The following is a 12,010-nucleotide window of genomic DNA, read 5'->3' as shown; positions in this document are numbered from 1 at the left end:
AGCCTGTCATCAGCATTCCAATCTCTCCATCCTAGAATAGCAAGCTGCAGATGCACACAGTGGGCTAGCCTGTCATCAGCATTCCAATCTCCTGATCTTAGGATAAATGCATATGGGGTAAAGTGGCGAAACCATTTGGGAATGTCAAACACCGAAACTAGGGTCATGGTTATCTACGCAGCAGAAAGATGGTGAAAAGGGATGGAGGTGTAGGGCACACAGGGCGTTGCAGTGGCCTCGGTAATTATGTGTTCCTTTAAGGCATAGAAAGTAAATAAGGAACATATTAAGGTCATACAAAGGTGTAGTATAGGCCCATGGCTAATTATTGTACTATGACCTGTACTTTTCTGTAAGTTTGAAATCAGTTCATAACTTGCAAATCCTTAAATTAGAAAGCGTGCAGCTGGGGCTGGGGATGACTGGTGGAGAAGGAGAGGCGTGTCCCTGTTGACTGACTCTCCCACAAATGCCTCATGGGCCCTGGCCCAGGTCAGAAAGGTCTGATTGAGATGAACGGTGGCCTTGGGGGCCACGCTTCAAAGGCCACTATCCACTTTCTCGCCAGTCCCATACCCTGACTTTAAGATAAAATCGGAAACGGAATGGTTTAAATTCAGAGGACCCATGGTCACCAAGAAAAGTCCCTTCTGCAATCCAGTGAGAACGATGCCTGAAAACTGCTTCCACTTTGATTGTCATGTAAGCCCCCAGATTCAATTCAAGCACCACTCTGAGAGTCCGAACATCGCTGCAAAGGCACGAGGAATTTTATTCATTCAAGCTGAGAGCCTGGGCTGCCCCTTTAAGTAAAAGTGGGAATAGCCCTTACAGACTATCCAAAAAGTCCCTTTATACCTCCCTCTTCCCTCCTATTAGTCCATCCCACCCCATCCCCTTATTGGTAGGTAAATTATTTCTGTTCCAAACTGACAGGTATAGGGTGGTCGTGTTCAGGGTTGATTGGCTCAGGGAGAGTTTTCTTTGTCTCAGATGAGCGAATGAGAAGGAAGGGATAAAGGTCGCAAGTGGGGTGGGTGTGTGCAGAGTAGAGTGTTGAGTGCAAAAAGGGGAGGGGGTCAGGATGTGGGCTGAGTGCACAGGGGGCTTGCCTAACACCTAGGTATGTGATAAGGTCCTTGGTATGTGGTGGCCTGTTGTTCTGAGTAAACAACAAAAGGAGGTAGTTTGACTTGAGTTAATTAGTTTGGTTCCCACAGTCAAAGGTCTCTTACATATGTACTCATTTGATCTGGAAAGCAGATAGGGCCAACATTTCCCCCCACTTGACAGAAGAGGAAGCTAAGATCCAATGGCTTAAAAGAGGGGGCAGCAGAGGCAGAGTTAGATACGGGTCCCCTCTGCCCTTGTTTCCATAGCTCCTGCCACTGCGTTTCTGCTCTTGGGTCTGTGTCCTTGTGCTGTCAAGGACATGAAAGCAGATGCCACTATCTGTGGGATGTATGGTGTTCTTCTAATGCACAATTCTTATTTTACTCAAATTCTGAAAGACGAAGGTTCTAGGGAAAGGGGCCATGAAGTTGTTTTTACTCTTACTATTTAAGCTGCCCCCGCGTCCGAGAATAAAAAGCCTGAGATGTGCATCCTCAGAGTTACAAGTGCTACTAAGATGTTCTTTTCCCTCTAGGCCTCATGTCAAGTGATGGGTTTTGCAGATACCTGATGTCAGATGAAAATGCCCCAGTCTTCCTAGATCGCTTAGAACTTTACCAAGAAATGGACCACCCTCTGGCCCACTACTTCATCAGTTCTTCCCACAACACCTATCTCACTGGCCGACAGTTCGGAGGGAAGTCTTCGGTAGAAATGTACAGGCAGATTCTTCTGGCAGGTTGCAGGTCAGAAACTCAAAATGGCAATTTGTTATTTGTCGGTGATGCCCTTTTACTTGTCTCTGAAAAATAGGAAATAGTAATCAGAGTGAAAAGGAAATTCATTCTTCTCTCTAATCGATTGTAATAGTCGTTTATTTAACCTTGAGGAAGGAAGGACAGTCTCTTCAGAACGGTCTGAATCTGTCCTATGGATCAAAAGATATTTTTACCTTAAACTTAAAATATGCTTTAAAAATTTTAAAAGAGAAAACATGTATATTTTAAGAAGGCATGTTCATTTTTTTATTAATTATAGACACCTGTAAATTTAGCTTTATTTAATGTAAAATTTCAAAAATGTAGTTCTCTGAAAATTAGAAAGTGAAAAATAAGACATGTAGTTACAACATAATTTTTTCCTTGGTTATCAATTAAGCAGGACTTTTTTTTAACCTTACTTTTTTAATATACGGAAATTTTTTTTTTTTTTTTTTGAGACAGAGTCTCATTGTGTCACCCTTGGTAGAGTGGCATCACAGCTCATAGCAACCTCAAACTCTTAGGCTCAAGTGATCCTCTTGCCTCATCTTCCCAAGTAGCTGGGACTACAGGCACCCGCCACAATGTCCGGCTATTTTTGTTGGTTGCAGTTGTCATTGTTGCTTTAGCTGGCCTGGGCCGGGTTTGAACCCACCAGCCCCCATCAATTTATGTTGATGTCTTTTAATTTGCACACACACTATTTTACTATAAAGTTTCAATATTGTAACTACCGTGCTATGGGCACCAAATGGATATGGAAATTCTTTAAAAGAAATTAATTATGTCATTATTAACATTCACACATTTCCTCTGAATACTTGAGTGTGAATCACTTAAACACTAAGAACATTTTTAATATGGCCAAAGTAACATTATCCCTCCCACCAAAATTAGAAAATTAATTTTAATGTCATCTAAAACCCAGCTCATATTCAGATTTCCCCAGTTATCCCAAAATTATCCTTTACTGAAGCTTTGCCACAAATAGTATTTCATCCAGAACCGTGCTGCTTGGTGTGTGTCTTAAGACTCTTTCAATCACGTTTAGACAATCCCTTTTTGATGATGCCAACCTGAAGAGTTGTAAACTATGATTTTAAGCTGTATGTCCCATGAAATAATCATATTTGCTTAACTCATTCCATTTTCTGTTATGTAAGAAAACAATTTATGTTGATGTCTTTTAATTTGCACACACACTATTTTACTGCAAAGTTTCAATATTGTAATTTCACTGTGTCCCTAGATGTGTTGAACTTGACTGTTGGGATGGAAAAGGTGAAGACCAAGAACCAATAATAACTCACGGAAAAGCAATGTGTACAGATATCCTTTTTAAGGTAAATTTTAAAATTACACACTGATGTGTAATTTTCAAACAACGTGAAAATTCAGGAGATAGGGAAATGGAGAAGAGGAAACAGAGTATTCCTTTTCTCAGACACTGTTCCTTCTTGTTCCTCTCTTCCAGTTTTGAGCAGACAGTCAAGACAAATGTCTTCTCTCCTTAATGTCCCCGTCCAGATACTTTCCTGATTTCCAGGGGTTTCTCAGGCAGAGTTTACCTAGTTTTATTTCCCTTGTCTTTCATTTTCCTATCTAGTTATTTGCTTACTTACTTTGCATTATTCCTGAAGGACTTCTGGGTGGCATAAAAAAATAAATAGACTACAGAAAATAAAAAGATTATAAAAAGGATAAGAGAATAAGATGATAAGGTTAGAGGTTATGGGTGCTTAAGAAATCCTGTGATCTTGCAAGCCATACCATAAATCAGGCTCCAGCTTTCTAGAATTCAGTGTGAAGGGAAGACAGGGTGCATAAAATACAAACACAGTGGTTGGTTCAGAGAAGCACAGTTACTCCCAGTGAGAAATTTTCTCTTGAGACTCCTCATAGAGAAGAATCTGTAGTTTGCTAACGGCCTTTTGACCTCAAAGTCTAATCTGAAGGCTGGTTTCTCCATGATCCCACGATATCCTGCTAAAAGACAAGTCCAAAATATCAAACTCAGGGGGCCCCTGTGGCTCAAAGGAGTAGGGCGCTGGCCCCATATGCTGGAGGTGGCGGGTTCAAAACCAGCCCCCGGCAAAAAACTGAAAAAAAAAAAAAAAAATCAAACTCTGTGGTTGGCTAATGTCAGGTTTGTGATAACTCAGGATAAATTTTAAATATTACAATAACAGGAGCAATGGTTCTTCTCTCTCTCTACATGTGAAAAGTCACCAGGGGTGTTTTTAAAAATGCAGACACCCAGGCTCTATATGTATAGTTTCTCTTAGCCAAGATACTGGTGGCTTCGACTAGCAGTGAATTCAAGGTTATATTTCTTTGGAAGTACATAGAATATATCAAGTGGGAGGCCATGAATTTGCATAACTAGCCAAAATGAGAGGAAGGCGTATTTGCTCTCTGGAGAATTGAGGAGCCTTATAAGGAAAGGATGTGCCTGAAAGAAGGCTGAACTCTCAGTTAAGGAGAGATCCACAAGGGCAAAGAGCCCCCAAGGACAGAGCCACATTTTTCCTTAAGGAATAATTGTTGGTCAGCTCAAGTGTTGACAATCAAGATCACAATCATTTCAGCCTGGGAAGAAACTTTAATCAAGATTAACTGGAACAACCTAAACTAAACTAAATAACTAAAACTAACAACCACTTCAGCCATAGTATGGTAGGAAAATATTTCAAGGTTATCTAACCTTGGGTATTATCATTTCAAATAGATGTCTCTAGATAACAATTATAAACTATTTTCCTGATTAACTGAGTGAAGAGATTTGCTCTATGATTAGCCTAAAACCAGTAAGAATTAATTTGGGGACTTTTACCAGATGTGATGCTGTGGTTGCAGAGTGTTGGTGTGAAAGCTGAGCCGAGACAGGGGACAGCCATTGGTTAGGGTCTGTCCTAGTTCATGGAGATAGAGGCGGAGGGAGGTAGATGCGCGCGGCTCATCCAAAAGATGTTACAAGTGATGGAGCTCCACGTTTCAGACGGGGATCCAGAACACTGTCCTGTTTGATCTCATATATTGCCCAACCAAAGAGGCAACTAGCCCTCTTCACCATCTAATATGAAACAGTGTCACACTAGTAGGCCGGAACTGATTCCCAAATACAAGCTTCCAGTGGTCCTAAGGTTGCTATCAACACAATTCTCCTGGATGTGGGGGGAATTGGAGAGTGTCCTATAGTGAAAATCCCTGTGTCAAAAGCTTTCCTGCTCCTACAGAAGAAAGGTGAACTCTGCACCCCTGATGTGGCCCATGACCAAGCAAAGAACTGGCGTGCCATTTAGGTGAAACCTCTTGTAAGTTAATAGCACTATAATTCTGGAGAACTAGAAGATAGCTTTGAAAAAAAAAAAATTGTCATTAACCCCACCCTGGCTCTAAACACAGGGACTCAACCTATAGAGATTTCTGAATTGCCAGAATTGACTTCCTGAAAGGCTCAATTAATAGTCCCCTGAATAGTTTCAGGCAGGGGCTTTCAAGGTTTTGCTCTTTTCTCTCATTAACACTCTTTATCTTTAAAGGATGTAATTCAAGCCATCAAGGAAACTGCGTTTGTCACATCAGAATATCCTGTAATTCTCTCCTTTGAAAATCACTGCAGGTATAAGGATTCATTCTGCTCCAACCCATTAAGTGGTATTGTCTCCAACCCCCCACTCCCTATCCTGCTTTACATCTTTTTTTAAAATAGCTGAATAGTTTGTTTTTTGTTTTGTAAAGTGCTAAATTCTAAGTAATCCTCCAGTGGGGACACATAGTCTTATGCAAAACAAAAACGGGAAGTCATTCCAATTTTGTTTAGATGCTTGCTCTAAACAAAGGTCACAGACTGGGAATCCTTGTTTAAATTTCGATTGAGTGGGAAGATTTGGCAGTATATGTGAAATCAGACTTTAGTAACTCGAAAGACTTTTTTTTTTTTTTTTTATTCTTCTTACCAACTCTTAGTTTGGGGCAGAAATCCACCTTTTTAATTATGCCAGTTAAAATTGTGGCATTTAAAAATACATCTCACATTATCATTAAGAGGACAATCATGTATTTTGCAGAGTGGGAGTCTTTAATTGCCTAGGAATTGGGTGTTTCTTATTCTTGGACAGTTAATGGATGTTTGAATTTACAAATGCCACTTCTTTCTCTCCAGCAAATATCAACAGTACAAAATGTCCAAATATTGTGAAGATCTATTTGGGGATCTCCTGTTGAAACAAGCACTTGAATCGCATCCAGTATGTATTTTTAGCAAACCATATTTCTAGCATGAATGGATTTGTTTTGAAATTCATTTCTGCAGGGTCAAGTAGCACTGAAGGGTGAATGTTAAAGATCTTCATATTTATTTATATTCTTTGGTACAAAAGGCTCTCATCATACTTCAGAGGGGTGTAGAGAAAGCTGCATAAAAATAAACATCTGTAAAATCTGAAATAAACATCAGGTTCAGTTTCAGTTAGAAGACTGTGGGGTCTTAGAGTTTCTCAGATAGTTTCTCAGTCCTAAAATTTCCAGGCTAAGAGAGATTTAGCAGTTATTCTCAACTTTAGTTACATGTTGGAATTGTCTTGGGGGGAACTGTTAAAAACTCCTATATCGGGGCCCTACACAGGATTGATCTAATTGATCCACAGTCATTCCTAAAGTTGGTGGTTTTTTAAAAGCCCTTGAGGTTAATCAATATGTAGCTAGGGTTCAGATCCCAGGGGAGCCTGTTGCTATGGAAAGTTCAAGTTCCCAACTCCAGGATAAATACTTGGGTAATGTCATATATACATTTTGAACTTATTTTTTTTTCCTGTGGTCCATAGAAAGGCTTGATGGGCTCTATGAACTCATTCTAAATTGCATACAATTTTTTGTATATAATTATTCCAGAGAAAGCATCATGTTTTTATAAAGATCTCCGACCTCCAAGATCATAAATGTTGTGAGTAGCAAGTGAGCTAAAGAAACCGAAGCAGAAGACACTCTATGATAGATAAATATTTCACCCCACTATTGACATGCAGCTCTACTCACATGTGAAAGACAGGCCTGCAGTGTCAGAGAATTATCCCCATGCTTCGTCCCTCTGGAAGTGCCACAACTCCGAGCACCTGTTTTCCTCTGCCTCCCAGGGCTCTCCAGCCGGATGGAGCCCTCACTGTCCACAGTGATAACTGGCTTGATAACACACCCTGGACAGGCTGCCTGCCCTCCTTTCTTGCTTTCTCACTCCTCTGTTAGAGTTTCCTTCCTAAGAAATTACAGGTGCATCAATCCATGTCTCTGAGGTTAATTCTATGGGACTAGACTGATATCTATGAGATACTAAAAAGTATCCCTGAATTGTTTTATTTATTTATGTGTTTTTACCTAGGCCCTCTGTTTATTTTCCTGGTTTTGTTAAGATGCTTGATTTGGTGGAAAAAACCCTATATCAGTGAAGTGATGTGCACACCCATGAAAGGTGTTGTGGGAAGCATAGTATTAGATAAATGGGAATGAGACGTACTACTCTTTCAGCTAAAGCGCTCTCAATCTTTGTGAGTTGGACCAGGACATGAATGTAAATGTTAACTAAAAGGGAAGACAGCCTGTGAAGTGTCGAATATTTGTTGGAGGTGTCGTGGTGCAAGATAGATCACTGGGGAATGGGCTGTCCACCAGGTTCCCTGAAGGAAGCAGTGCTTCCGGAAAGGGTTTCATTTGAACAAGACAAATACAAGAACACACAGTGCCTTGCGTGTAAAAAGTAGGAAAAAAAGTGAGTTTTGAAAATAAATAGATGCTTGGAAGGGTGTGGGGGTGGGTATGTGAATGGATGGGTGGGGGGATGGGGCCTGGATGACTAGGTGCAGGACATTTCTGTGGACCAGGGGGACAGTAGCATACAGAGACACGTCCTTTGCAGATGAAAATCCCAGCAAAGGAAGCCAGAATAGAGTCCAGTAAGGAAGCCACTTCCTTCGTGATCCATACTCAGCCACAAAATGACAATCCCAAGCAGCGAGGTTGGATCTGCCTGCTGAACAGACAGGGTTACTGGCTTACCCTGCACTTGGGGAGCACTAGGGGAGCCCCTCACTTGGAAAAGCCAATTTGGACCCCAGATGTCACAGTGGGTTTACCGGTAGTTAAAAGGTGCAAGGCCTGCAGTGAGCAGAAACCCCTCTCTGCACAGCATGCCAGACCAGCCCGGCTCCCCTGGGGCTGTCCGAGAGGCGCTGGAGCCTATGAGGATTTTAAGCTTTTGCTGCATTCAAGATCCAGTTGGCTGGGTGGGCTCTGCGCGCGGGAGTGAAAGCATAGCGCTGTGCTGACTGCCATCTAGCGGTATTAGTTTACATGACATCCCGGCCTCCCCTGCTCCTTCTGGGCGGGGAATGAGAATAGAGCAGCACAATTCTTGGTGATTGCAGCTCTTTCTGTTTTCCTCTAGCTCGAACCAGGCAGGCCTTTGCCATCCCCCAATGACCTCAAAAGAAAAATACTGATCAAAAATAAGCGGCTGAAGCCTGAAGTTGAAAAAAGTAAGTCAAGTACACATACATACCTAATAGAAGCATACATAATGTGTTTGGACAATTGAGCTCTTCTAGAAGGAACTTTCTCTTAACACCACTGACTTGGCGTGTTGGGGGGACATAGTAGTGATGGACTGTAGTAGCGTGTACGTTCCAGAGCAATGAGGTCACATTTCTGTTTAAGTTTAGTTTCCACATCAATGGGAAACGTATACTCATATATTCTATATGCCAGAATTTGGAGGGGTTCCTGGGAAAGATGAGAAGAAAGAGGAAGCACTTTAGAATTTATCAAGATAGAAGAACTTGCATTTTATAATTTTATACACTCTTAGTCCTCTTAGAAGTTTCCCTTTGCAGTTTGCCTGTGAGAGCCATACACACCTAAGGATGGTAGAGAAATCTGGATATGTGAATCTATAGACGTGTGAAGAGGGAGAGAGTAAGAGGCAACTGATTTGATATACACATTTCCCCCTTTATTTTCCCAGGATGTTTTCTTTGAAAATATTTTTTTGGAGTGGGAGGTCAGGGGAGGGGGAGGTTTGACAGAGGAAGGGTAAAAGGAGGGATCACACCTATGGAACATATGACAAGGGTACAAGTCAAATCTGTGAACTGTAGAACATAGATGTTTTGGCACAATAATCGAGTAAATGAGGTGGTTTAATGTAACCACGTTAGATTGTATAAAAAAAATCAGCGCATTGTACCCCACATATGCATGCATGTATTCATGGTCTATGTGTATTTGACGTAATAAAAAAAATAAAGAAAAAATTTGGGGGAGAATATTTGAATTAGTAGTATCAAATAGCGGTATAGTGCTATGATTCTTGTTTTTCCCCCAAGTACTCTAAATGAAAATTTCAAAATTATGCTAATGACAGTTTATTTTTATTTCAAAATCAAGAAGGCCACAGAAAAATTAAAACAAGAAAAAATAATGGGAAAGTAACAAAATAGCACCAACTTCTATATGACCATATCTATATCCTATAGATAAGTGTATGTACATGTACATGTCTATATAAATACATACATTTTTAGCAAAACTGAGATCATGTGAATTATACTGATTTTTAATTTTTTTAATTCAAATATACTTACATCTAATAGGATATAAATCCACATAACTAATTTTAATTCAAATATGTATTTATTGTAGTATAATTTAACCAGCCCCAAGTTGATGGACTTTTCACTACTATACAAACAACAATGCTAAACATACTGGAACGTCCATTTTGTATATTTAAACAACCTGATCCTTGGGATTAACTGGTATAATTAGAGTTATGTGGCCAAACCATTTATATAAATTTTATATTGTGATGTATCTTGTGCTTTCTTTCAGAAAAGTTTCTCTAGTTTACACTCTCACCAGTGATGTAGGAGAGTGTCTACTTCCCTGCGATAGACTTAGCACTGGCTATTGGGCTGCTGGGCACACATAGAAAGGAAAAACAACATCTTAATTTTTTTATTTGCATGCTTTTGATAACTCGTTTCTTTGATTTTATGATTTGTCCCTACGTATTTTTCCATTTTCATTATTTCATTTGTTTTTACCTTACTGACTTAGAAGAGTTTTATTTATGTATAGGAACCATAAGCCTGGTTGTATCCGTTGCAAACATTTTCTTCCTGAAGTTCTTCTGTTGATCTCCAACGTGCCTATCTCTTTTCTGTCTTCAGCATAATTACTGTCCATACATCCTTGGTCTGTGCCAGTTTCGCCTTACTATGGGATTATGTTCTCTAGCCTGCAATCCTTCACACGTATTTGGCCCCAGTTCAAACCTGGTTGCTAGAATTTGAGGTAGTTCATCCATGTCCCAGCCGTTCTCCATCATGTGTCATCTGTAACCCAGTTGTTGCGTGTAACTTGCAAGGCCAAGGTCACCAAGAATGAGTGAGACGGTGACCACTGCTGAACCTCGGGACTGTGGCCAGTGGGTTTCTAAACAGTGTATTTCCTTTCCTTCTTCTCAATGCCTGTCTCAAAGCCCAGGTTTTGTAAGTGGCCCAGCATCCATCACTCTCTTTCTTGTGTGTGTTTGCTGACAGAACAGCTTGAAGCTCTGAGAAGCATGATGGAAGCTGGGGAATCCACTGCCCCCGCTAATATCTTAGAGGACGACAATGAAGAGGAGATCGAATGTGGTGAGTTTTTTTAAGTTACATGTTATAAAAATACTTTTTAAATAAGAAAAACAGGAATTTCTCTGAGAGGATGCTTTTATAGAATGATGATGTTTTTATGTTTTTTGTTTGGGGTTTTTTTTCCTTTTTCTGTTTTCTTTTTTGAGACAGAGTCACATTCAATTGCCCTGGGTTGAGTGCTGTGGCATCAGCCAAGCTCATAACCTCAAACTTCCGGACTCAGGTGATCCTTCTTGCCTCAGCCTCTCAAGTAGCTAGGATTACAGGCTAGTTTTTCTATTTTTTTAGTAGGGGCAAGGTCTCGCTCTTGCTCAGGCTGGTTCAAACTCCCGAGCTCAAGAGATCCACCTGCCTCAGCCTCCCAGAGTGCTAGGATTACAGTTGTGAGCCACCACGCCTGGCCATGATGTTTCAATTCTTAATAGTCAGGTGTAGATTTTTGGATCGCCCTTAATCTTTTGGTATTCTTTCAAACATTAGTGCATCCAGTTTATTTGGGCACTAGGTTTTAGTGACTTGGTCAGTAAAGTCCCTTCCTGTTGTGAGTTCAGCTGTTCAGCAAAAATTCACAGCCAGAGAATCCTTGAAGCAATTTCTGTACTAGGCAAGGGTTGGAATAAATAGAACATTTTGCAGTCCTTTTCTATAAACATGAACTTCCAACTTGTTCATGATGATTACTAAGGCGAGGAACGTAGGGAAAGAGAGAACCTCAGATAAATAAAGGGGAGTGGGTGTTTTTCTGCACCCAGAGAACTGGAAACTCAAAGCCAGTGTTCAAATTTCTGGTTCAAATTCCATTAAATAATTAACCCTCCAGAATTATCTATATAGGTAGATAATTTTGGCAAAGGCAGCCTGGCTTAAAATATTTAAATATTTGTCATTACTTTCTATTTTCCTTTGGCCCTTTAGCCACAACTGTAATGTTTTATTTTAAATGGGTGATTTTAGAGTTTGAGGATGATTTCAGAAAATTGTTTGTTCATTATCATTCTGAGAATTGATTAAAAAATGATTTTGCCTTTCATTAGTTAGACAGTGCCTTGGATTTATATACAGGCATATCTTAGAGAGTTTTTTGCAGTGTTTTTTTTTTTTTTTTGGCCAGGGCTGAGTTAGAACCCGCCACCTCTGGCATATGGGGCCAGCACCTTACTCCTTTGTGCCGCCCTTGCGTACCTTAGAGAAATTGCAGGTTCATTCCAGTCCACTACAGTAAAGTGAATATTGCAAAAAAAGCAAGTGAAGCACAAGGTTTTTTTGGCTTCCCAATGCATATAAAGGCTATCTTTACACTATACTGTGTGCGATTATATTATGTCTAAGAAAATGTATATATCTTAATTAAGAAATAACTGTACTGGTGGCTCGGTGCCTGTGGCTCAAGTGGCTAAGGCGCCAGCCATGTACACCTAAGGTGGCGGGTTCAAATCCCCAGCCCGG

General features: G+C 40.4%; 1 protein-coding gene across 1 annotated transcript in view; it reads left to right on the top strand.

The window, feature by feature from the left end:
• The window catches only part of PLCB4 (phospholipase C beta 4), a 402,004-nt gene that overhangs the window by 317,059 nt on the left and 72,935 nt on the right, over positions 1 to 12,010 (top strand). Inside the window, exons 13-18 of the mRNA XM_003788017.1 lie at positions 1,649 to 1,859; positions 3,124 to 3,217; positions 5,417 to 5,496; positions 6,040 to 6,124; positions 8,314 to 8,404; positions 10,469 to 10,564. Coding sequence (XP_003788065.1) covers positions 1,649 to 1,859; positions 3,124 to 3,217; positions 5,417 to 5,496; positions 6,040 to 6,124; positions 8,314 to 8,404; positions 10,469 to 10,564 — 657 coding nt within the window. The remainder of the gene's footprint in view (positions 1 to 1,648; positions 1,860 to 3,123; positions 3,218 to 5,416; positions 5,497 to 6,039; positions 6,125 to 8,313; positions 8,405 to 10,468; positions 10,565 to 12,010) is intronic.

Source organism: Otolemur garnettii, unplaced genomic scaffold (genome assembly GCF_000181295.1).
Source record: "Otolemur garnettii isolate 467f Iridium unplaced genomic scaffold, OtoGar3 scaffold00025, whole genome shotgun sequence".
In the NCBI taxonomy this organism is placed as follows: Eukaryota; Metazoa; Chordata; class Mammalia; order Primates; family Galagidae; genus Otolemur; species Otolemur garnettii.
The sequence above is the reverse complement of the archived record's forward strand: the minus strand, read 5'-3'. Positions and strand labels throughout refer to the sequence as shown.